Below are 27938 nucleotides of genomic sequence, written 5' to 3'. Positions count from 1 at the left end.
TGCCCTGACGCAGCTCTAGTGAGACATTCTGGTCTGCAACGACTTTAGTTTTCTGCAAACTAAAAAGGGAGCTCACTGGAGATGAACTGCTGGAGGATGACCAAAGGGCCTTTGGTCATCCTCCAGCAGGTCCGGTCAGGACCTCTTGGTGGAAGCCCTCTTATTGAAGATCACGGTCTTGAGATCTGTCACCTCACGGGGCTTTTGACCAGAGCATCATGAGGGATCCTTAACAGGGGGAGAGCGCATCACATCACTCTGTCTCTACACTCCCTTGTGGGAATTGTTGGGTTGTCATTAGGGCTGCACCTGCCAAGCAGCCCCACATGAGTGGCAACGATGGTACCGCTGGAACACCGCCGATTGTTTCTTCACTTCCTAAAACCTTTTGACTACGGAGCTAACGGGAATGTTGAAAAGGCCTGAGGACATACGGCAGAGCTCTTCAATTTGGCCACCCATGATGTCTCCCACATCCAGCTCCCGATTGTTTCTTCACTGCCTAAAACCTTTCGACTACGGAGCTAACGGGAATGATGAAAAGGCCTGAGGACATACGGCAGAGCTCTTCAATCTGGCCACCCATGATGTCTCCCACATCCAGCTCCCTTGAGAGCCGATTTAGCATACTCTGCTCCCAAACAAGTTTGCATCTCTCCTTTTTTCTGACAGACAGACAAAAATAAATAAATTTTACACAGAGCACACAGAGAATGATGAAAAGGCCTGAGGACATACGGCAGAGCTCTTCAATCTGTCCACCCATGATGTCTCCCACATCCAGCTCCCTTGAGAGCCGATTTAGCATACTCTGTTCCCAAACAAGTTTGCATCTCTCCTTTTTTCTGACAGAGACAAAAATAAATAAATTTTACACAGAGCACTTTGTGAACAAACAGAAGCTGGTGCCGGCTTCACTCCATGTGTGTTTTATACTTCCTGGTCATAACGTCACCATGCCGGTGACAGCCTGCCTCCAATTTTGACTGATTACACACATTATTCAGAGCATGGACAACGCGGCCGCGTTCTTGAAGCATTCTTGAACAGCTCAAGTTCCTGAAAGGGAACAGGTTTTCTTTTTTTTTGTGACAAAAGTCATGTAAAGATGCGATGGTGACCTCTGGTGGTAAGGAAGTATTCTATTTGTGGGTTATTTGATTTCTTAATTTTAAAGTTCTTAATGCTTAATGTTTCTAATTTTACTTTTGATATTGTTTGTGTTTGAGTATTTGTACGATGTGTTCCTGCCAATTTACAATTTTTTTTTAACCTTTGTGCAGCATTAATTATTATAGATTATCCCTTGTAAAATCTCTGTGTGTTAGACTGTGCAATGTACTGTGACATTATATACCAGAATAATAAATAGAATAATCATTCTGAGCACACTTGCACATTGCATTAAATACTGCACTTATTTAAATGGATATATTCTGTGTTTAAGGTGAATCGCCTCCAGTCTCTCTGATCATCATTCCCAGCAGAGCTCAGCGTTTTATTTACGAATCTCTCTCACTGAGCTATGAGGACCAGAGTAACTCTACTGGATGGACAGTGAGACGATACACAGACAGTAAAGGAGTGTTAGATTGTTCACGATGGGGATCAGTTACAGGATCTACATGTAAAATTGGCATCCTCTCCACATCCTACACTGGAGTTTACTGGTGTGAGTCTGAATCTGGAGAAAACAGTAATCCTGTCAACATCACAGTGCATGGTGAGTCTTCATGTATAAGTATATTCATTGTAAAAGAAAAAAAATCTATGTTTATTTACAGAACAATCAGAACAACAGTCCAGTTTCCAACTGAGATAACTGTTTAAGAAAACATAGACTCCTTTTTTTTTACTTAGTTAATGATCTGTAATTTTCATTCTATAACTCATAGTATGGAAATGTGTATGCCATCGTTTCCAGATGGAATAAAAGCATAAGCTGAAACATAGTCACACTGAAATTATAAAATTAGTAGCTTACTAAGCAATAATCAATAAGGGACATTAGAGAACATTTAATTTATCTTTGTTTATTGTGTCTGCAGCTGTGTGCAGCTAATTTAATGTACATAGTGTTATTAAGGCAAACTGAGGTTAATCAAAAAATAAAAAGGCTTAAAAAAAGGCAATATGGCTTAGTGCTGTCATGTGTGATCAAATCAAATCAAATCAAATCAAATCAAATCAAGCTTGGAGTTTAATGTGTCATAGTGCAAAAAGACATATGAACACAGCGAGTTTTTCTTGTCAACTGTTGCCAATTGCTCACTATTTTAGAATTTAAAATGTATATTTACAATATTTTATTTCATTTAAGCTGCTTTCAGACAATATTTATTGTTAAAATTGATAATTATATAGAAGTGAATTTATATATTCGATTGATGATACCAGTTTTAGTCACTCCATGATTCAGCATGTTGAGACAACATATTTTAATTTATATAAAGATTCATTAGAGACATTTATTTTTTTATTGTAAATGTGATTTTCTCTGTTCCAGAGGTTGATGTGATCCTAGAGAGTCCTGTTCATCCTGTGACTAAAGGTACATCCTCTGATTCTACACTGTTTATATCGTAACACTAATCCCTCAAATCTCCAAACTGTTTTCTACAAGGATGGATCAGTCATCCAGAACCAGACTACAGGAGAGATGATCATCCATAAAGTCTCAAAGTCAGATGAAGGTTTCTACTACTGTAAACACCCAGAGAGAGGAGAGTCACCGAGAAGCTGGATCTCAGTCAGACGTTAGAAATCCGATTCAATATTTGTTCAAATATAACTGTAACTTATGAGTTGAATGAAATGCTTGTGTATAAAATGCATAGTATCAATTATATTGTCAATGTATTCTGTATTAGGTCCATCACGTGTAGAAGCTCCATTCTCAGAGCTCATGCTGATCAGTAAAGTAGTGACGGCATCTCCATATCTGCTGATCACCATCATTCTGCTGGTCAAATGGTACAGAGCTCTGGGTCAGTAACATTTTTCATACTCTTTCAGTATCTCTATGTTTAACATAACGAGCCACTTTGAATAGTGGAAAAAAAACAAACATTTAAGCTACATTTTTTATTTACTGAAGATGACTGGATAAATGACGTTAATTTTCTAACACTATCTTACTATTTTTCCTGAAATACTGTCGCTGTCATTGTAACTGTAATTCATAAGCATTAAAACAGACCCTCTTCAGTAAACTGTTTTTAGGATGAGATCAGTTTGTTTGTTTTTTTGACAAACACCAAGAATAAACTTTCAAATTAAACCAATGACCATAAATCTCTTTAACAGCTCACACTGATGAAGACAACTGAGAATGCAATCATTGAGAAGTGAGCAAATTTCATCTATAAAAAGAGGATGTGTTAACTGTCAAATCATATTATTATTCCTTATTCTTTAGGGCTTTGTGGGGATTTAAAAATTAATGATTTGTCATTTCATTGTCATGCTGTTTTATATTTGCTTTGCATCTTATAGACACTTTAGGAGAGTAAATGGTTAAGGGGAAGGAAGACCAGTAGGGTGGTGACCAGTTTTGACCAAATCAAGTGTCTTTATTATGTATTTCGCTTTCACACACATGTCTCTCGGGGTCTCCAAAACAGAGACTAATTGTTAGAGAGATACAGTTATAATGCTGAATAATAATGTTGCTTGTAGTGTTGAGTTGTACTTCTGCAAAATACCATCTGAAATGGGAAATAAATGTATCTGCTGTTGAAGTGAGTTTAATCCCAACATAGTGATCTGCACATACAAACCTTACAACATTTCATCTAACTGTATCAAGGTTAATGAAAGCACAGAAATCTGCATAAAATGTTTTTCCAGAAAATATTGAGCAATACTTGAATCTGTCAGTTAATTGACCTCTGGTAATACAAATCACACCATCATAGGGTTTTATTCTAATTCGAAGGTAAAACTCGAAAATAAGCATCATTGAGAGAACCTAGGCTAAAAGACTAGAAGGTGTGCTGTGTGCTAGAACATGCACTAGTGAGATGTGCTTCATATCCAGAGAGTGAATATGGTTTCAGTTGCTTGAATTGACACCTTTACTTACCAGTGTAGGTTGTGTTTTCTGTAAAGGTGACTGCAGTCAGAACGGTTGGTAAAAACTGAAGTTATAGGAAGTTTAGATTTGAAAGGATGCAGCATAAAAACAAGTTTATTGACTGTTATCTAAATTATAGTGCAGAACTAATATTGTGTTTGGTGTCTACTCTGTTTTCTTCTGTTTCTTTATTGTGATTAACTCAACTATGAATTATGATGAGTAGATTTCCAATAGTTTTGTTTGTCTTTTCAGATGTGTGAACTTCAATTATAGTTGTGTCAGGAGATTTGTGGATAAAATGTTTTGTTCTATTAAATTAATTATCATCATCAATTCAAAATTTTTTTACCTGGAAGAAATAATGTATCATATGACGTACGAGTACTACAAGTAGAAAACTCTTGCGCCTTTGTCAGTACCAGAATTTTTCCATTTTATATTTTTATATAATGATGTACTTATAATGTAAATAATAAATAAAAAGAAATATATGAACCTTGGCAATGTTTATTTTTTTCTTCTATTAATATATGTGTGAATCCCCTAATTTACTGGAATTTTCCAAATGTGATTAATAAAGTGTTTACTTCAGAGCAGATCGCCAGGTCCGGCAGTATATTTCCGTGTAGGAAGAGAAACCCAATGCAGTTCAGGCAATCAAAAGTGCCTTGTAAAGTGAAATATATGGTCTCTTTTTTAAAACTCTGTATAACTTGCTCATTACTTCATTTCTTCCCAGTCTTGGAGAGGAATTCAATCGTCAGGTGTGTAAATCACAGTTGTATATGAACAATATCATAGTATACAAGATTGTAAGTGTCTGTAATGAGGTAAATCAGTGTAGCGGGGAAATATTTTCATGCACATTTTACTGTAAAAAAAACAAAAAAAAAACAAAAAAAAAAATGTTTACTTCATTTGTATATATTTAATTATTGTAAGAGGCTATGCTACACCTCAAACAGACAGTAGAGGGCAAAAGCAGCACAGTGAGAGCAACCATTCAGGTGAACTTGGTTATCCAGAACTGATTAAGATGGATTACATGCACCTGCCTGGAAGATAACTTAAGACAAGTCTGCCTCTGCATTCCATTATTCTTATATTATATATGTACCAATATAATATATAATTGTATCAACAAGACGCTGCGTCGAAACTGTTTGGGAATGCCCCCGCGTTGTTCACGCTCTGAATCATGTGTAAAATCCGGCCAATAGGTAATTTGTGACGCCATCGGCGGGCGACGTCACGCAAACCAGGAAGCTACAAAACAGCGGAGCGACGGAAGCAGCATAAGCTTCTGAGAAAGGTAAGGGGAAGCGCTCACAGGGATGCATCGAAACGCTTTGGGAACGAGTATACCATCGCACCATACTGACCAGTGTCTGCCTGGAATGTCTGCCTGGTATGCCTGCAGCACACCATTCGTGTGAAGGCAGCCCCCGGCCTGGCCTGCTGCCGCATAAGCCTTACTTACTAAGGCCGAAGTGGCTTTCAACAACCTAGTAGGCAATACCGGAGGCTTCAGTGATGCAACACCTGGGGAGCAATAGCTAGCTAGCTCTGGGCATCTCCCCATAGCCACAATCCTTAAACCCAATAAAATCTGCATACAGCGAACCTTGCAGGGAAAAAGAACAGGCCATATTTAGGGTCTCCCAAGACCTGGACACCTCGGTGTGCAGGTCGGGGAAAAAAGGAAGGCCCCTGCACGGTTGTGACGTGGGATGTGGGGAACGCTCATCCAGCTTGATGGGAATGCTTCTGCTTCTCACACGGCCAAGCTATCTCCAGCTTGGACACGGCTTGTGTCACTACCTCCAAGAGATCCTCAAACAGCAACGGCTGCGAGGAGCCCATGTGCTCGCTAACATCCGAAAACTCACCCTCCTCAGAGGAAGAGAACCGGAGCTCCTCACCATGCACACCGGGAGAAAGACCCGCCTCAGTGGGAGCTTTCCCACAGTGTGGGAGCATGGCCCGGCAGGGGAGGCTAGAAAGGACTCATCCATCTCCATATTTTCTGCTAGGTTGGCCTGCGAGCATCCTCGATGAGTGATCTCCGGGAGCGAGGGGCAAGGAGGGACACACATGCGAAAGCCTGTCTGTTTAGCCATGTTGCACAGATTAACACAAAAAGCGCTTCCATGAACAACAGAAGCTAATGTTGCTACCATTGCTCCGCCGTTTTGCAGCTTCCTGGTTTGTGCGAGGTCGCCCGCCGATGACATCACGACTTGCGTATATATAAAATCACCAAAACCCGCATACAAAAAATTTAACGTGTGACGAGTTAAATTATTATTACTTTTTTTTATTACATTATATATATATATATATATATATATATATATATATATATATATATATATATATATATATATATATATATATATATATAATATAACCGCTCTGTACTCTTCTGAAGACAACAACTATCTCTTTGGTTTTGTCAACAGTCAGAGACAGGTTGTTGGCTCCACACCAGATCCAAATCTGTATGCTGACTCGTCATTCTTGCTGATGAGACCCACCATGGTCGTGTCGTCCACGAACTTGACGATGTGGTTCAAGCTGTGCATTGCTACACAGTCGTGAGTCAGCAGAGTGAACAGTAGTGGGCTAAGCGCACAGCCCTAAAGTGTCCCAGTGCTCAGTGTGGTGGTGCTGAAGATGCTGTTCCCGATCTGGACTGACTGAGGTCTCCCAGTCAGGAAGTCCAGAATCCAGTTGCAGAGAGAGGTGTTCAGGCCCAGTAGGCTCATCTTATCGATCAGATGCTGAGGGATGATTGTGTTGAATGCTGAGCTGAAGTCTATGAACAGCATTCGTACATACGTGTCCAGTGGGTTCGCTCCTCTTGTTGCAAAGTCCACATGCTGATTGAGTTTAGGGAGCACAGTCCTGAGATTCGCAGTCCTTAAAATCTCCAGCGATAATTAACAATTTGTCTGGGTGAGCATTCTGCAGGTCACTAATAGCGCCATAGAGTTCACACAGTGCCTCCTTAGCATTAGCACTGGGGGGAATGTACACTCTGACAATGAAAACAGTGGTGAATTCCCATGGTAAATAAAATGGTCTGCATCTTAAAGTCACAAGCACCACTGGCGATGAACAGTAGCGTGAGACAAGCACAGAGTGTTTGCATTAGGTTTAGCATATAGCCTAGCTCGGACACTCGCCCGCCGGGCCTGGTCTTTGTGGCCAAGGTCGCAGCAAGCCGAGGTCACGAAAGTTATAAATTACTTCATCATGCAGATTAGTGGTTGCATGATTCCTGTACCTTAACAGCATCTGGTGGTCGTATACATGAACACAGCTGTCTCTGGTGTCCATGTATTGAGATAAGTCGGGCTAAATACAGTAAAAGCATCATTTTTGGATCCGGAGAGGCTGCTGTGAGCTCCTGCCGCGCCGCCATTTTGAAAAATCAATGTGTGAGTAACTCAGTTATGAGATATGTTTGAAACAGTTGTGTTTAAATCTATTACAGTGTGGATAAATTCAGGATTAAAATGTTATTGCAGTTACCACTAGACGTCGATAAAGACATTTTAGTTTTACTTTTTAATTAATGGTCACCACATATTGAGTTACTATAGACATCCTGTCAGCTCGATCCAATCTAGCCATTCTTCACTGACCACTCATATCAACAAGGTGTTTCTTTCTAAATGTGGAATCGATATCAACTTTTGTGTGTGAAAATCACAGGAGATTTTGGAAATATTGTATATTTTTGCAGGTGTATAGACTAAATTTAATTCTTAAATAAATGTTGATTAAAAATATAAAGTGCATTTAGATATTGTTTTATTTTATTGTAATCCTATTAACATGAAACATAATTGGCTTTACAGTCTGAGACGTTTAAAAAGTCTTAATATACAAAAATATGTGAAAGTGCAACAGCGAAAATGTGTCAGCTAAAATATAAAAGTGACATACATTCTCTCTCTCTCCTCCTCCCTCTGTGGGTAGACAAGTCTTCAACACCCACCACTCCTTTCACTTTGACACTCAGTCAGTCAATAGAGGGACAAAATGGAGCTCAGTCCACCCCCTGTGATGCTCTGTAAGTAAATGTTCTCTTTGTGTCTTCTTTAGAATGAGTGATCTGCAGTCTGAATGTCCTGAGTGATAAGTTTATTGTGTGATTAGGACAGTGTGAGAACTTCAGCATGACTGCTCAGGTGGATCAGAGTATCCATCAGTGTTAAGAGAAGGGTTTAGTTTTACTTGTAACTCTATGTAACACTCAATAAATAAGATCGTTTAACAAATATGAGTGTTTAAATAATCTGATGTGTGCAAATGAAATGTACTTGATCTGAAGAATCTGCACCAGATCTTCTGCAATCTGCTGTCAACTGTTTCTCCCTGATCATTACTCAGGATTTTTGTCTGTTAAATGAAAATGCCTGGATTAATAATTATTATTAAATTTTATTCATTATGGCCAACTGAAACATATTTAAATGTATGTACAGAGAATGTACAAGTACAGAAAATGCTATATTGTATTTAATACACAAAACAATGAAGTGAAAGAGAGGCCTGAGAGCAGAGACCAGTACAGGAAGTGGTTTGCGCTTTTTAAACGCAGCTGTAAATAGCGGGAGGATGTGTGAATGTGGACCCACAAATGCATCAAAAATATTTTACTACTTGATTTTACGTGTACTGTAACTCCAGTAGTCCTCATTGAGCTCTTTTAACGACCACACAACTATTCACAGTAATAAGAATTCTAAACACAGTTTCACTAGACACTTTATTAGGAACATTGTTTCATTTTACTTTGCATTGTTTCATAAATGTGCTGAACTTGTAGGTTGTATGCCCGGCTAATTAGCTTGATGGGCTTTAAGACTGTGTTGGCCACTCTGTTATTTGCAGCCTACTATCTTGCTCTTTTCTTCTAAGGAACAACTCAAAGGTTTGTTATAGTCATTAAATTGCTGTAAAAAGAACCTCATGAACAACTAGGCGTATACAAGAGTACTGTATGGTGCTGCAAGATGCTGTTGTAGTAGTTTTGGTTCTCACTTTTTCAAACTCTCGATTCAGCAAAAGAGCCCCCTGATCCTTTCACCTACTTAATGAAAACAAAAACACTGCAAATGTTTTACAAGTGTGAACTTGTGCCTAAAACTGTTGTCCTGTGAGCTCAAATGAAGCAATCTGCTGACTCAGAAACTTTAGAGAAGCTCTGATTCTGTTGTGGCTTCTCGGAACAGGATGGTCCTAATATAGTTTCTTTGTTTATTTCTTAATTGTCACACCTCAAATTATTACATTCATGATCATAAGGTCTATGCAGGCCATACCTTGATCAGGGTTAGAAATTGGATACTGATCATACTAGACATTGAATTAGACTCAATTTATAATTTATAAATTCACAATAACATCTCACAGCTCTATCATGTCCAGTTTGACCCTAAATTCAGATTACTGATTATGCAGACTTTGTGATGTTTTCCTCATATCTCCTTAGAATCATCCAGGCAGATTCCACTCAACTGCTGATTCTGTGTCTTCTCACAACAGCATGTGGTGAAGACTAACCCAAAAACTCACACAAAAAATTAATATTTACAAGTTAAATATCTTGGAGACATTTTTTTCTTTCCTTCCTGGTGGTGTCATATTTAAGTGATAGTTCAGTGTTGTGATGGTAACACACACCCCTCCTCTGTCAGTCAGTCATTAGAAGCACAGAATGGAGTTAAGTCCACTCTCTGTAATGCTCCGTGAGTACAAGTGTGTCTTCATTAGAGTGAGTAGTGGGTTAGAGAATTGCCTGAATAATGAGGTTACAGTGTAATTAGGACAATTGTGTGTACTTGAGCATGACCACTCAGGTGGCTTAGTGTCTCCATATGTGTTATGAGAAAGGTTTAGTTTGATGTCCAACTACTCTCAGGAACTAATTTCTTAACAATTACGTGTACAAATATAATTTGAAATGCTAGGCATTCAAGTCAAGTCAAGAAACTTTTATTGTCATTTCAACTAAATATATATCTGACGCAGTACACAGTGAAACAAGGCAACAGTTTTCCAAAGCCCTGGCGCTACATAAAACAATATAGAGCTGCATCACACACCGTAGAGCTACATAACAGAACACAGAGTTAAGAACTAAAGTAAGTGTCCTCACCACATGAAGTACATCATGTGCAACAGAGTCAAAACAGTGCAGACAATAGACCAGACAATACAGTGCAGTGTGGGACAGATACATAAAACACAAAATAGCACCGACTAGTAAACATACTGTATAAAATTTTATACAGTACTGTGTGCAAAAGAGAGAACTATAAGCAAGAGTGTATTTTAAATATAAACACAAAGTTGTGCAAAAAAACAGCAAGAGCAGCAATCGAGAGATGTGCAAAACATCATGAAAACAGTATAATATGATTATAAAAATGGGTGGTGCTGACGATATGGATGTGTATGAATTTAACTCATTGAGTGTGTGAGTCTAGGTTGTAACAGTTCAGTAATACACAGTTGAGTGTGTGTGTGTGTGTGTGTGTGTGTGTGTGTGTGTGTGTGTGTGTGTGTGTGTGTGTGTGTTTTAGTTTCAGTTCTGTTGTGTGTGTTGAGGAGCCTGATAACTTGAGGGAAAAAAAAATTAATAGATTTCAGCTCAGCATTCAACACAATCATCCCTCAGCCCCTGATTGAGATGTTTAACCTACTGGGCCTGAACACCTCCCTCTGTAACTGGATCCTGGTCTTCCTGACTGGGAGACCTCAGTCAGTACGTATCGGAAACAGCATCTCCAGCACCACCACACTGAGCATTGGGGCACCTCAGGGCTGTGTGCTTAGTCCACTGGTGTTCACTCTGCTGACTTGCAACTGTGTAGCAATGCACAGGTTGAATCATATCATCAAGTTCGCGGATGACACGACCGTGGTGGGTCTCATCAGCAAGAACGATGAGTCAGCATACAAAGAGGAAGTGCAACGATTAACAGCCTTGTGTGAAGCGAACAACCTGTCTCTGAACGTCGACAAAACTAAAGAGTTGGTTGTTGACTACAAGAGAGTACAGAGCGACTATTCTCCACTGAAAATTGATGGATCCTGTGGAGATCCTCAAGAGCAAAAAATTCCTTGGTGTTCATCTGGCGGATAACCTCACCTGGTCACTCAACACCAGCTCCATCACCAAGAAAGTCCAGCAGCATCTCTACTTCTTGAGAAGGCTGAGGAAAAATCATCTCCCTCCCCCAATCCTGACCACGTTCTACAGAGGGACCATTAAAAGCATCTTGAGCAGCTGCATCACTGCCTGGTTTGGGAACTGCACCGTCTCAGATCGCAAGACCCTACAGAGGATGGTGAGGACAGCTGAGAAGATCATCGGAGTCTCTCTCCCCAACATCATGGACATTTACACCACACGCTGCATCCGCAAAGCCAACAGCATTGTGGACGACCCCACACACCCGTCACACACACTCTTCACACACCCCTCACACACACTCTTAACTCTCCTGCCATCAGGGAAGCAGTTCTTAAAAAATCAGGTTTCTCAACACATAACTGAACTGAAACTCACACACACACACACCCACACCCACACACACACACACACACACACACACACACACACACACAACTGTGTGACTGATCTGCGAAACCCGGACTCAAACACACAATCTTACTCACTTCACACATCCATGTCTTCAGCATCACTCAAATGCTTTACTTCATTAGCACAAACTGTTTACATGCCGTTTTTGCACATTTTGCACACGTTTTTTTGGATTGCTAATATTGCTATTTTGCACAACATTTTGTTTACATTTTTGTTACTTACAATGTTCACTTTATGTCTTTTACACACCGCAGTGTGCAATACACAACAGGTTTACTGGCGGCGCTATTTTGTGTTTTGTGTATTTGTCTTACACTGGCTTGTGTTGTCTTGGACTGTCCTGTATTGTCTTGCATGGTCTTGTGTTGTCTTTGCACTGTTTGCACCAGGGTTGCACACAATGCACTTTATGTGGCGAGGACACTTACTAGTCCTTAGGAACGTTGTTTAATTCCACTGTGTAATGCGTTAGCTATATATGGTTGAAATGACAATTAAAGCTTCTTGACTTGACTTGACTTGACTTGACTTCACAAATTGAGTTCAACTTGAGTGCTCTGAGGAATTGTTAGAGTAGTGCTCCCAGGGGTCTGATTGGGCAGTCAGTTGGCTGGGGTAGATAAGAGATGTGAAGATATTGTTCTCAAACCTGCAGCAGAAGGTGTTGAGGCTATTAGCCAAATCATCAGTTGTTTCACATGGGAGTGGTGGTCTCCTGCAGGCCTTTCCACAATGATGCAGGATAGTTAGAGTAAAGCTTATTTTGACTATTCTGATCTCCTTTTTCAGTAGGTTCCTGGTCTGCTTATAGATGCTTTGTGAATGTACAGAAGGTTTTAGTCGACACATACACATGTCTTCACAAAAAAACGATGCAAGATGTAATTTATTAAGGTGTCAGTCAGTTCGTCCCAATTGTCAGTTCCAGCTTCAAAGAAACTCCAATTTATGCAGTGTTCTAGTTCCTGCTTTGCCTCACTGGTTTATCTCTTCACTGTTTGATCACATGCTCAGCTAATTTTACAGTACCTTCTGCATGTATATTAGGATAAGATGAACCGAGCAGGGATCAGAATGCACCAAAGCTGACTGGGGTACAGATCGAAATTAATCCTTAATAATTGTGTTCCAGTGTGTCTCTCACATTGGCCTGCAGTGGGATGTAAACGCCTTACAGAATAAAACAAACTTTCTTTCGGCTTTAAATAAGGAAAATTCCCACAATAAATAAAAAAGAATAGAGTTTATGAATAATGTTTCCAAGTTTGGGCTGCAGTATTTATTCAGCATTGTGACATTTGTAAACCAACATTCTTCATTGCAGTAGCTGATTCCATCACTTTTCTGCCTTTCCTTTACCCCCATCTGCATCTCCCCCATGATGCAGAGAACAGAGAACAGCTACTCCTCCAACTAAGATCTTAAAAAAAAAAAAAAAAAAAAAAAACACTTTCCAGGGTTTGTAAAATGTGGTAAAATTGTCTGAAGTTAAGCAGTACTTCTCCAGTATATGTATTCAGTTTAGGGAAACCAAACACACAGACAATTAAACTAAAGAAAAAAATACTAGAGAGAGTCGTGGCGAGGTTACTATCTACGGCACCATTTTTTTTTGCACTCAGTTCACATTCATTGTAATTTGTACTTGTGTATATTCTCATTGTTCACTGAACTCTTTATATTTAATTAGTCCTCCCTTGTAGTGCTTTATTGCAATCAGGTTGTTTGTTTTTTTTGTAAGCTAATTTGAACTGCCTTTTTTTGTGTGTTTGTATAGTGATCACCACAATTAAATTTGCCCATATCGCATCTGCGTCCGGCTTTTATCACATGACAAAGAAAATTAAACACCTTAATAGAATTGCAAACTTTATACATAAATGATTTTTTTGTTTATTGGTAAATGTTAAAATGTATTTATTACGTAGGGTAGATTAAATGGTTCCCTGGTGGTCTAGTGGTTAGGATGCAGCGCTCTCACCGCTGTGACCCGGGATTGATCTTAGGTCAGGGAACCAACCCCAGCCATTAGGGTTGCACAAGCCTTAGTGCCGGTCCCAAGCCCGGATAAATGGGGAGGGCATCCAGCGTAAAACATGTGCCAAATCAAAACATGTGAATGGTCCGCTGGGGTGACTCCTAATGGGAGAAGCCGAAAAGACAGACATAGGGTAGATTAAATATCTGATATATATATATATATATATATATATATATATATATATATATATATATATATATATATATATATATATATATATATATATAATCATGTTTTCATTTATAAACTGAAAATTTTAATTTTAATTCCATATTCTGTTTCTGTTTCATTTTCAGTGCTGATTTTACTTATACTAGCGGCTCAGGCTCAAGGTGATTTTGTTTATCAATTATATTGTGCATAGATTGTATTTATTTGGGGGCTGAGGAATGTTTGCAGTGTGGAAATTTGTTCTTGTTTAATTTATTCAGTTTTATACAAAATTCAAAACATTTTACATAATATTTATTATTTGTTATTGATCTCATGTGAAACTGCACTTTAGATTCACCCTCAAGTGAGCTTCATTTACCATTATAACTGTGAATAAATAGTTTTACATAAATGCCTTAACATTAACAGAACATGAATGACCTGTTAAAATGACATGACAAAACATTTTATAGGGAATCCAAAAGCTGTATTATCCATTAAGCCTGACACACACGTGTTTATTGGAGAGTGTGTTACTGTCAGATGTGACATACCAGGAGGAGACACCTGGGAGCTATACAGCTGGTATAAAACCAACAAACTTACAGAGGTAAACACAACAAGGAAGCTATTAATAATCCGGTCTGTTAGTGACTTTGACAGTGGTTACTACACCTGCAGAGGGCAGAAGGATTCAGGAATTCACTCTAAAATCAGTGACGCTGTGATGCTGACTGTATCAGGTAAGTCTGTAAATGCTTCAGGTTTTAATACGTTTTAAAAAATATATATATATATATATATATATATATCTTGCCTTTTACTTTCCTGTCAAATAGGCTGCTTCCCCACCACAAAAAAAAAATCATGGTTATTATTATTATTATTATTATTATTATTATTATTATTATTATTATTATTATTATTATTTAAGATTCTTTGAATTAAGACATTTAAATATAACTTTGTAGTCATACATACAAAGCAACAGCCATTATAAAAAAAAAAAAATTCTTTTTTTTTTTTCTTTTTTTTTCTTTTTCTTTTTTTTTTTTTAGGGAACATAACCAAGCCATTGTGTAATGATTTTACATTTTGTCATACCTACAGGAAATAGTCTGTTACAATCTTTTAGGGTCAGGGCTCACACCATTGTGTGAGAGGTTGGAGCTCAACCGTAAATGCAGAGACAGACTTGTAAATTCTGAAAATAGTTTATCAAAAAGTGCAAAACAAGAAAACAGCTAAACTATTATATCCCAAAACACAGCAGAGCAAAAACAAATTCACAAAAAACAAACACGTCTTGTTAGGAAATCAAGAAATATTTCTTAGCCAAAAGCAAAAACACATAAAAAGCCTAGACAAACAAAAAAAAAACAGCAAAAATATATAAATTTATATAAATGTATATTAAAAAAATAATAATAATAATAAAAAAAACCCTCAGAAACAGGACTTTCACTTGGGAAACGCAAGAAAAAGGCAAGAGACTCAAGTAACCCAAACATACGAAACAGAGAGTTTATCGAACAAGTGACAAAAAGCCACAACTGGGGGAATTTAGATATATTCAGACTAACAACACTCAGACACAAACAAGAGTTTATGAAGGACTCTGGAACACCCTGATGACATCTAGTGGGGAAAAACAGAAGCACAAAACAGAGAAAATACTGAGATAGAAACCCCCTAGATCCTGAAAACAATCCAATGAAACTGATAATTCTGTGAATCATCTTAACAACCTCTTGTGTAATTTTGACAGGGCATAAGGAAAACATAAATAACAATATTACAAATGCCAAACCATGGTAAACAATTACAATTTGCATACACACACACAAAAACAAAACAAACAAAAAAATAATAATAATAATAAGGTCAAGAAAGGATACTCAGAGTTGGGAACAAGTTAATGAAAACAGTATTACATTATATCTGCAACTTTAACAAACCCCTACCTTGATAAAAGGAACTCAGATTACCAGAAATTGTGGAACTCATATAAAGTCTTCTTCTTCTTCTTTCGGCTGCTCCCATTAGGGGTCGCCACAGCGGATCATCCGTCTCCATACCACCCTGTCCTCTATATCTGCCTCTTTTACACCAACTACCTGCATGTCTTCCCTCACCACATCCATGAACCTCCTCCTTGGCCTTCCTCTTTTCCTCCTACCTGGTGGCTCCATCTTCAGCATTTTTCTACCAATATAATTCATGTCCCTTCTCTGCACATGTCCAAACCATCTCAATCTCGCCTCCCTCACCTTGTCACCAAAACATCCTACATGTGCTGTCCCTCTAATAAACTCATTTCTAATCTTGTCCATCCTCGTCACTCCCAACGAAAACCTTAACATCTTCAGCTCTGCTACCTCAAGCTCCACCTCTTGTCTTTTACTCAATGCCACTGTCTCTAATCCATACAACATCGCAGGTCTCACCACAGTCCTATAAACTTTCCCTTTCATTCTTGCAGATACTCTTCTATCACAAATCACTCCTGTCACTCTTCTCCACCCACTCCACCCTGCCTGCACTCTTTTCTTTACTTCTCTAACACACTCTCCATTACTTTGCACTGTTGACCCCAGGTACCTGAACTCCTCCACCTTCTCCACCTCTTCTCCCTGCAACCGCATCACTCCACTGCCCTCCCTCTCATTCACACACATGTACTCTGTCTTACTCCTACTGACTTTCATTCCCCTTCTCTCCAGCGCATATCTCCACCTCTCCAGGCTCTTCTCAACCTGCTCTCTACTCTCACCACAAATCACAATATCATCTGCAAACATCATAGTCCAGGGAGACTCCTGTCTGACCTCGTCCGTCAACCTGTCCATCACCACTGCAAACAGGAAAGGGCTCAGGGCCGATCCTTGATGCAGTCCAACCTTCACCCTGAACCAGTCTGTCGTACCTACTGCACACTTTACTGCCGTCACACTGTCCTCATACATGTCCTGCACCACCCTCACATACTTCTCTGACACACCTGACTTCCTCATACAATACCACAACTCCTCTCTCGGCACCCTGTCGTACGCTTTCTCTAAATCCACAAATACACAATGCAGCTCCTTCTGTCCTTCTCTATACTTCTCCATCAACATCCTCAAAGCAAATAAGGCATCTGTGGTGCTCTTCCTCGGCATGAAACCATACTGTTGCTCACAGATGGTCACCTCTTCTCTCAGCCTGGCTTTCACTACTCTTTCCCATAACTTCATGGTGTAACTGATCAACTTAATTCCCCTGTAGTTACTGCAGGTCTGCACATCTCCCTTATGTTTAAAGATCGGTACCAGCACACTCCTTCTCCATTCCTCAGGCATCCTCTCCCCTTCCAGAATCCTGTTAAACAATCTGGTTAAAAACTCCACTGCCATCTCTCCTAAACATCTCCATGCTTCTACCGGTATGTCATCTGGTCCAACCGACTTTCCATTCTTCATCCTCTTAATCGCTGCTCTCACTTCCTCCTTACTAATCCTATCTACATCCTGCGTCACCAACTCCACATCCTCCAACCTTCTCTCTCTCTGATTTTCCTCATTCATCAGCTGCTCAAAATACTCCCTCCATCTTCTCACCACACTCTCCTCACTAGTCAACACATTTCCCTCTCCATCCTTTATTGCTCTAACTTGCAGTACATCCTTCCCAGCTCGGTCCCTCTGCTTGGCCAATCGGTATAAATCCTTTTCTCCTGCCTTAGTGTCCATCCTCTTATACAGTTCCTCATATGCCTTTTCCTTGGCTTTCGCCACATCCCTTTTAACCTGCTGCCGCATCTCCTTGTACTCCTGCCTATTTTTCTCACCACTCTGTCGATCCCACTTCTGTTTTGCCAAACTCTTTCCCCTAATGCTCTCCTGCACTTCCTCATTCCACCACCACGTCTCCTTGTCTTGCTTTCTATTTCCAGATGTCACACCAAGTACTTTTCTAGCTGCTTCCCTCATCACTCCTGCAGTAGTTGCCCAATCATCCGGCACCTCTTCACCACCACCAAGCCCCTGTCTGACCTCTTCCCTGAACCTCACACTACACTCTTCCTCCCTCAGTTTCCACCATCTTATTCTTCTTTCAAACCTTACTTTCCTCCTCTTCTTCTTCGCCTCCAAAACCATCCTACAGACCACCATCCGATGCTGTCTAGCTACACTGTCCCCCGCCAACACCTTACAGTCTCCAATCTCCTTCAGGTTGCATCTCCTACACAGAAGATAATCCACCTGTGTGCACCTTCCTCCACTCTTATACGTCACCCTATGATCCTCCTTCTTCTTAAAATACGTGTTCACCACTGCCATTTTCATCCTTTTAGCAAAATCTACCACCATCTGCCCTTCCACATTCCTCTCCTTAAAACCATACCTACCCATCACCTCCTCATCACCTCTGTTCCCTTCACCTACATGCCCATTAAAGTCTGCCCCAATCACCAATCGTTCTTTCCTAGGTACACCATCTACCACTTTATCTAATTCACTCCAGAATCTTTCTTTCTCCTCCATCTCACAGCCAACTTGTGGAGCATAGGCACTGATGACATTTATCATCATCCCTTCAACTTCCACCTTCACGATCATCACCCTATCAGAAACTCTCTTCACCTCCACTACACTCTTACTGTACGCTTCCTTCAGAATCACCCCTACACCATTTCTCTTCCCATCCACACCATGATAAAACAGTTTAAACCCACCTCCAATGTTCCTGGCCTTACTCCCTTTCCACTTGGTCTCCTGAACACACAACACATCTACCTTTCTCCTCTCCATCATATCAGCTATCTCTCTCCCTTTACCCGTCATAGTACCAACATTTAAAGTACCAACCCGAACCTCTACTCTCCTACACTGCTCCTTTTCCTGCCGTCTCTGTAGACGTCTTCCTCCTCTCCTTCTCCTCCTTCGGCCAACAGTAGCCCAATTTCCACCGGTACACTGTCGGCTAACGATACCTGTGGCGGTCGTTGTTAACCCGGGCCTCGACCGATCCGGTATGAAATTCTCATTTGTGATCCGCATATTTGATTTGGCACATGTTTTACGCTGGATGCCCTTCCTAACGCAACCCTCCCCATTTACCCGGGCTTGGGACCGGCACTAAGAGTACACTGGCTTGTGCCCCCCTAATGGCTGGGAACTCATATAAAGTACATTTGCTAAACTTTATTCTTGTGTGTTTAAATACAACTACCAGTTAAAGTATGCCAAGGAAAAAAGAGGGGCCATACCACACCACCAAAGTGGTCATGAAGTAAAAATGCATCTCTGACACCTTTGTTTCATTCCAACAGCAAAACCGAAACCGACTGTGAAAGTGGATCATCAGAGCTCTGTCTACACAGGAGACACCTTCACTTTGAGCTGTGAGCTGCAGCAGATGACTGGTTGGGAGTTTCAATGGCATATAAATAATCAACTTCAGCACAGTGAAAAAGCAAACACCCACAGAGTGACAGTCAATAACACAGGGGAAATGGTGTACCAGTGTCATGCACGCAGGAGAAATGAGAACTATTTCTACTACTACATTTTCCTCAACCATAACTACTATGAAACAGAGCTCAGTGATCCTGTGACGATTACAGTGAGAGGTCTGTCATGATTTGTTTTCCTTAATTCAATACAAGTTTGTTAGAAAAAGGGGGCTTTTTAAATATTTGAAATAATTGACTAATCTATTGTGATTAAAAAAAGAATTACATCGGTATTTAAAATACAATAGTTTTTGTGAATGGTGAGTTCCAAATGTTACATAAGATTTTTCCACAAAGAAAGGTATAAAAATGTTTGGAGACAGAAGACTCAGCACAATGAGATTCAATACAATGCAATAGAAAACACATGATGCTATGCAATTTAATATGGTACAAATATTTCACTTTTATTTCTTTGGTTCGGACAGACAGTAAGTGCCTTCTGACTTCTAACTCATGGCCCTTTGAGTAAAAGGCAGGAGGCAGAGCTGGAGGTAGCAGAGCTGAAGATGTTGAGATTTTCATTGGGAGTGACGACAATAGACAGGTTTAGAAATGAGTTTATTAGAGGGACCTATCAGGAAGGATGTTTGGAGACAAGGTGAGAGAGGCATGATGGTTTGAACATGTGCAGAGGAGGGACTTGGGGTATATTGTATGAGAATGCTGAGGATGGAGCCACCAGGAAGCAGGAAAAGTGGAAGGCCAAGGAGGAGGTTTATGGATGTTGTAGCGAATGGGAGAGAAGAGGGACAAACAATTATTCCATCCATCCATCCATCTTCTCCCGCTTATCCAATGCCGGGTCGCGGGGGCAGCAGTCTAAGCAAAGATGCCCAGACTTCCCTCTCCCTAGACACTTCCAAGGCGTTCCCAGGCCAGCCGGGAGACATAGTCTCTCCAGCGTGTCCTAGGTCTTCCCCGGGGTCTCCTCCCAGTGGGACGCGCCCGAAACACCTTCCCAGGAAGGCGTCCAGGAGGCATCCGGAACAGATGCCCGAGCCACCTCAGCTGACCCCTCTCGATGTGGAGGAGCAGCGGATCTACTCCGAGCTCCTCCCGAGTGACTAAGCTTCTCACCCTATCTCTAAGGGATCGCCCAGCCACCCTGCGGAGGAAGCACATTTCGGCCGCCTGTATCCGGGATCTTGTCCTTTCGGTCATGACCCAGAGCCCATGACCATAGGTGAGAGTAGGAACGTAGATTGACCGGTAAATCGAAAATTTCGCCTTGCGGCTCAGCTCCTTCTTCACCACGACAGACCGGTACATCGACCGCATTACTGCAGAAGCTGCACCGATCCGTCTGTCAATCTCCCGTTCCACCCTTTCCTCACTCGTGAACAAAACCCCAAGATACTTAAACTCCTCCACTTGCGGCAGGAACTCCCCACCAACCTGAAGTGGGCAAGGACCATGGCCTCGGATTTGGAGGTGCTGATTCTCATCCCAGCCGCTTCACACTCGGCTGCAAACCGTCCCAGTGCATGCTGAAGGTCCTGGTCTGATGAAGCCAACACGACAACATCATCTGCAAAGAGCAAAGACGAAATCGTGTCGTCACCAAACCGGACACCCTCCGACCCCTGGCTGCGCCTAGAAATTCTGTCCATAAAAATTATGAACAGAACCGGTGACAAAGGGCAGCCCTGCCGGAGTCCAACATGCACCGGGAACAAGTCTGACTTACTGCCGGCAATGCGAACCAAGCTCCTGCTTCGGTCATACAGGGACCGGACAGCCCTTAGTAAAGGGCCCCCGACCCCATACTCCCGGAGCACCCTCCACAGGCCGCCGCGAGGGACACAGTCGAATGCCTTTTCCAAATCCACAAAGCACATGTGGACTGGTTGGGCAGACTCCCATGAACCCTCCAGCACCCTGTAGAGGGTATAGAGCTGGTCCAGTGTTCCACGGCCTGGACGAAAACCACATTGTTCCTCCTGAATCCGAGGTTCTACTATCGGCCGTATTCTCCTCTCCAGTACCCTGGCATAGACTTTCCCAGGTAGGCTGAGAAGTGTGATCCCCTATAGTTGGAACACACCCTCCGGTCCCCCTTCTTAAAAAGAGGGACCACCACCCCGGTCTGCCATTCCAGAGGCACTGTCCCCGACCGCCACGCGATGCTGCAGAGGCGTGTCAGCCAAGACAGCCCCACAACATCCAGAGACTTGAGGTACTCAGGGCGGATCTCATCCACCCCCGGTGCCCTGCCACCGAGGAGTTTCTTTACTACCTCGGTGACTTCAGCTTGGGTGATGGACGAGTCCGCCTCTGAGCCCTCAGCCTCTGCTTCCTCAATGGAAGATGTGACGGCGGGATTGAGGAGATCCTCGAAGTATTCCTTCCACCGTCCAACGACATCCCCAGTTGAGGTCAACAGCTCCCCACCTCTACTGTAAACAGCATTGGTGGGGCACTGCTTTCCCCTCCTGAGGCGCCGGACGGTTTGCCAGAATCTCTTCGAGGCCAGCCGATAGTCCTTCTCCATGGCCTCACCGAGCTCCTCCCAGGCCCGAGTTTTTGCCTCGATAACCACCCGGGCTGCAGTTCGCTTGGCCTGCCGGTACCCGTCAGCTGCCTCAGGAGTCCCACAAGCCAACCAGGCCAGGTAGGACTCCTTCTTCAGCTTGACGGCATCCCTTACTTCCGGTTTCCACCACCGGGTTCGGGGATTGCCGCCTCGACAGGCACCGGAGACCTTACTGCCACAGCTCCGAGCGGCCGCTTCGACAATGGAGGTGGAGAACATGGTCCACTCGGACTCAATATCTCCGGCCTCCCTCGGGATCTGGTCAAAGCTCCGCCGGAGGTGGGAGTTGAAGATCTCTCTGACAGGAGGCTCGGCCAAACGTTCCCAGCAGACCCTCACAGTACGCTTGGGTCTGCCGAGTTTGTCCAGCTTCCTCCCCCGCCATCGGATCCAACTCACCACCAGGTGGTGATCAGTTGACAGCTCCGCCCCTCTCTTTACCCGAGTGTCCAAGACATACGGCCGCAGGTCAGATGAAACGACCACAAAGTCGATCATCGACCTGCGGCCTAGGGTGTCCTGGTGCCACGTGTACTGATGGACACCCTTATGCTTGAACATGGTGTTCGTTATGGACAAACTGTAACTAGCACAGAAGTCCAATAACTGAACACCGCTCGGGTTCAGATCAGGGGGGCCGTTCCTCCCAATCACGCCCCTCCAGGTGTCACTGTCGCTGCCCACATGTGCATTGAAGTCTCCTAGTAGAACGACGGAGTCCCCAGTCGGAGCACTGTCCAGCACCCCTCCCAGAGACCCCAAGAAGGCCGGGTACTCTATACTGCCGTTTGGCCCGTAGGCACACACGACAGTGAGAGACCTATCCCCGACCCGTAGGCGCAGGGAAACGACCCTCTCGTTCACCGGGGTAAACTCCAACACATGGCGGCTGAGCTGGGGGGCTATAAGCAAACCCACACCAGCCCGACGCCTTTCACCATGGGCAGCTCCAGAGTTGTAAAGAGTCCATCCTCTCTCGAGGAGTGTGGTTCCAGAGCCCAGGCCGTGCGTAGAGGTGATCCCGACTATCTCTAGTCGGAACCTCTCAACCTCACGCACAATCTCAGGCTCCTTCCCCGCCAGCGAGGTGACATTCCACGTCCCTAGAGCTAGCTTCCGTGTCCAGGGATCGGGTTGTCGAGGCCTCCACCTTCGACTGCTGCCCGATCCTCTTAGCACCGGCCCCTTACGGTCCCTCCTGCAGGTGGTGAGCCCACTGGAAGGCGGCCCCACGTCGCTCCTTCGGGCTGAGCCCGGCCGGACCCTGTGGGGGAAGGCCCGGCCACCAGGCGCTCGCATACGAGCCCCAACCCCGGGCCTGGCTCCAGGGTGGGGCCCCGGCTGCGCCATACCGGGCGACGTCACGGTCCCTGATGTAGTATCTCTCATAAGGGATTTTGAACCGCTCTTAGTCTGACTCGTCGCCCAGGACCTGTTTGCCTTGGGAGACCCTACCAGGGGCATATAGCCCCGGACAACATAGCTCCTAGGGTCATTCGAGTACTCAAACCCCTCCACCACGTTAAGGTGGCAGTTCAAGGAGAGGGACAAACAATTAATAAAGATAAAATTAGTATATAGTTGGAACTGTCAGGGATTCACCCTGCCACGCCCCCCTCTGTAGCTGTCAGGGATTCACCCTGCCACGCCCCCCTCGATAGCAGTCACGCTGCTTCCCAAGATTACCGACAGCTGTGGCTCATGAAAGATCAGACTACATAAACTCACGTTCTTGAGTCACAGGCTGTCGGTCGTTATATTGTCAAGCTGGACAATCGCGTGGCTGCGCGACCGCCGGCTGTATATGCGAATTCCACTTCCGACTTGGATTACTCATTGCCGAAGGCTTTATGGATTTCGCTTGGGACATTCGAACTCATAGCGGACAACGCGTATCGAGCAGATGTCTTTGTTTGTTGTTTTCAACGGCTTATGAGTGTTTTTGTGTTGTACGGTTGTTGAAATAAAAGGACAATGATCGGACTATATCGGCTTCTGCGTCTGCAGCCTGACAGGAACAACCTCATTGCCCGCATTCTCCACCATTATATGTAGTGAATGGGATAGAAGAGGGAAAAACCATTGACAAAGATAAAATGATTATATAGTTTAAATAACAGTTTCCCCGCATTCTTCACTATTATATGTAGCGAATTTAGCTCGCAAAGAAAAGAAAATATTTATAAGTAATTATAACGGGTTAAAGTTACTCCTAAATATTTACATTAAGTTTAATTGACGGTAATGGAATTAACGTTACACTTATTTGGTCTGTTCGTATGCTGAACAGACAGTATAATCTTTTATTAATTCTATAAAAGAGGTATCTCCCCGGCTGAGAAAGACACGACCCCACGCCCTTTCACTTTATACCGTACAATTAATAGAGCATGTGGTTCAGATCGAATGTTACAGGAACCTTAAAATGTGAGCGGTACTCAGAGACAATCACTTATGAAAAATACGGCGTTTAATGAATGAGAAAAACACAACATAAAACTAACTACTCAAACATACAAAAAGAAATAAAGAAAATGTAAATAAAAATAAACAGAAAGTTAAAAATAGGAAAAAGAGGAACAGAGGGTAAAAGAAGAAAGGAGAAAAAGAAAGAAAGGAAAAGAAGAAAGGAGAGAAAGAAAGGAAAGGAATGGCAGGCCTAATCTTCAAAATTAATCACACCTTAATTGAGAAATCGTCACAGAAATTTAAATTCACCTTAAGATTCAATAAAGGGGTTCACACTTAAATACGCATCTAAATTGGTTGGTAAACCTGTTACTTGCGTTGGCTTGTTGCACAAGAGTCCGGATGCGACAAAGAGATCTTTGAAGAGTCGATTAGGATGGAGTCAGATGTTCTTCCAGGTTCTCCTGAAGATCAGAGCAGTTGTTGTTCTTGAAGATAAAGCTTGCTGGAAGATCTCAAAAGGGATCGAGTGAGCGAGCTTGCTTTACTTGACTGAACCGTTGATTAGTTGGGTTCAAGATGTTTTAAAGGTCCTGAACCCCACCCATCTTTTAAGAATGGCCAATGCTATGGCCTGATATTTTGGAGGGAGAAACTCCCTTTGTTCATGCATTTGTGGGCATGGTTTCCGGGTTATATTTGCTTTGGAGAACTTAACGTTTTATCCAATAAAATGCACCATTGTTTGCAAAATAAGGAACAGATGATTTTGGTGATCATTTTGATATTAGACATGGAAAGCAAGGACAGCATTAAACAGAGGTACATTAACATACCAGTTAACATTTAACATACTATTAACATACCGGTATTTAAGGCTAACTTTGTTAATACAATGTTATATTCAGGTATATAAAATGCACCCTTGTTAGGAAAATAAAGAGAAGATAATTTCATGTCGACTTTGACGTTAAGCCTTAACAGAAAAGACAGCATTATGACACTGTGGTATACAAGCTCTCAATAAAAGTGTAAGCCGTGGTGCTCATCCTTTCATTGAAAAGCAGATGTCAAGGGTTAAAAGGAAATTCCTTTGACATGAAGTCTAAATGACACGTGCCAGACGCTACAATGTGGTGAGCAAAGTCATGCAGATTGTTGGTTTGAAAGAGGCAGATGTAGAGGACAGTGTGATATGGAGATGCATAATCTACTGTGGTGACCCCTAACAGGATCAGGCAAAAGAGGAAGTTCTTCTTCTTCTTCTTCTTTTTCTTTTGGCTGCTCCCATTCCATACCACCCTGTCCTCTACATCTGCCTCTTTTACACCAACTACCTGCATGTCTTCTCTCACCACATCCATGAACCTCCTTTTTGGTCTTCCTCTTTTCCTCCTACCTGGTGGCTCCATCCTTAGCATTCTCCTACCAATATACCCCATGTCCCTCCTCTACATATGTCCAAACCATCTTAATCTCGCCTCCCTCACCTTGACAGCAAAACGTCCAACATGCGCTGTCCCTCTAATAGACTCATTTTTAATCTTGTCCATCCTCGAAGTTGTTAACCGCCCTTAACAGGATTGTGTAATTTTGCTGACAAATAATAATTACAATGACTGTATCTCAGAAGTTTTCTGGAGACACAATTAAATGTTGACTCATGAAAAGCTTCTAACTGTTCTTTTTTTATTATTATTATTTATTTAACACAGTTTTGCAATTTCTGTGTAACAGAGAGACCACATCCAGTACTGAGTGTATCTCCACAGAACTGGCTGACTGAAGGAGACTCAGTGACTCTAAGCTGTGAGGTTACAGACTCCTCTACAGACTGGACATTCAGCTGGTACACAGTTGTTCCCTACAGAGACGGATTAACTGCAACACAAAATGCTCATGGCTATGTCATGTATGTGGAGCTTCTCTCAGACAGCAGCAGAGGATCTGGAGGCTCCTACACTCTCAGTCCTTCTGCTCTTCATCACACAGGAGTTTATGTGTGTAGAGGAGAGAGAGGAGAACCAGCCATTTACACAAAATACAGCAATCCACAGCCTCTATGGATCTCTGGTGAGGAAAATTAACTATTGTAAAGTGTACAATACAAAAGAGTAAATATAAGATCGGATTAAGGCAATGTGCATTTATTAGTATGTATGAGGCAGTATAACGGGTGTTAGTTAATAATTGATGCATATCATTATGATTATCCCTTGTCTTCCTCTGTATATAATGATGTCCTGAGCATTTTACAAACATTTTGCATTTTAAACATTTAAACATTTACGTACAAATACATTATTCAGAATGAACCATAAATGTTGGTTATAGACATAAATAATAGTTTTACTATTTCTTTGTTCAAAAGAAGTCAAGATTATGCCCACCTCAGGTTTTAAAACAAATAAAAGATTAAGTTATGGCTATTAAGAGCAATAAACAAATTCAGGTACTGAAGATACAATTAGTACACTGTTACTCAGCACAAATAACAAATAACAGTTGTAAATCAGTCAAGAGTAAAACATGTAATACATTATATTTACATAACAGAGACCATACAAATCCAATTGACTGAATGAGAAACAATGTACACAGGGTAATCACAAACATGGCTTTGAACTTGCAGAAACCAAGGGAAAGTTTAAATCACAAATGATTTGCAGAAGGTTTGATGGAGCTAAAGTAATAATCTAAAGTAGTGCCATCTAGTGCTGATGAGGAATAATGTCCCCTTCTGTTGTAATTCTCTGATTAGGTCCACCTGTTCCTCACTGTAAATTTTTACTGGAAAATGTATAGTAGATTTCTAACAGCAAATCCATAACTGTAAAACACTAAAACTAAAGGTCAAATAGCTTTTTTTTATCTCTGTTTAAGGTGAATCTCCTCCAGTTTCTTTGATCAACAATCCCAGCAGAACACATCACTTTATTAATGACTGTCTCTCACTGAGCTGTGAGGACCAGAGTAACTCTACTGGATGGACAGTGAGACGATACACAGACAGTGAAGGAGTGTTAGATTGTTCACAGTGGGGATCAGTTACAGGATCTACATGTAACATCAGCTTCCTCTCCACATCCTACACTGGAGTTTACTGGTGTGAGTCTGAATCTGGAGAATACAGTATTCCAGTTATTATCAAAGTGCATGGTGAGTCTTGATGTAGTTAAATCAAAAGTAATTGTTTAATTGCAGATTGATTAGAATTTTAACATGGAAAACAATTACAAAGATGAACCAATATATACTGTACATCCAGATTGCTGCAGTTTCATGTAATCTGTTCGTGAGCATGAGAACATTCATTAAGTTAACATCCTACAATATATATATATATATATATATATATATATATATATTTTTTCCTAGTCTGTAAACATGCACTAATTCAAATCAATATCTGATTACAGTATCTGTAGTGAAACATCCATAATTTATTTATTTATTTATTTATTTTTTTGCATTTTTTTGCAGCTAGTGTATACAGTTTTCTGCAGACTTGCATTAAATCACTTCAGCTTTAGAAGACTTTTCTGTTATATGCAGATAAATAAGAGAACTTTTATTTACAGTGGATTTCCTTATTTG

The 27938-nt window shown here is 41.7% G+C and overlaps 1 protein-coding gene across 1 annotated transcript in view; it reads left to right on the top strand.

Moving 5' to 3' along the window:
* The first annotated feature begins 6659 nt into the window (after positions 1–6659).
* The window catches only part of LOC310726767 (sialoadhesin-like), a 185253-nt gene continuing 163974 nt past the window's right edge, over positions 6660–27938 (top strand). Inside the window, exons 1-7 of the mRNA XM_083542624.1 lie at positions 6660–6825; positions 7320–8159; positions 14043–14078; positions 14373–14642; positions 19214–19513; positions 26079–26414; positions 27225–27500. Coding sequence (XP_083398750.1) covers positions 8129–8159; positions 14043–14078; positions 14373–14642; positions 19214–19513; positions 26079–26414; positions 27225–27500 — 1249 coding nt within the window. The 5' untranslated portion in view covers positions 6660–6825; positions 7320–8128. The remainder of the gene's footprint in view (positions 6826–7319; positions 8160–14042; positions 14079–14372; positions 14643–19213; positions 19514–26078; positions 26415–27224; positions 27501–27938) is intronic.

Source organism: Silurus aristotelis (genome assembly GCF_946808225.1).
Source record: "Silurus aristotelis genome assembly, chromosome: 5".
Lineage (NCBI taxonomy): Eukaryota > Metazoa > Chordata > Actinopteri > Siluriformes > Siluridae > Silurus > Silurus aristotelis.
This window is presented reverse-complemented; position numbering and strand designations above follow the sequence as displayed.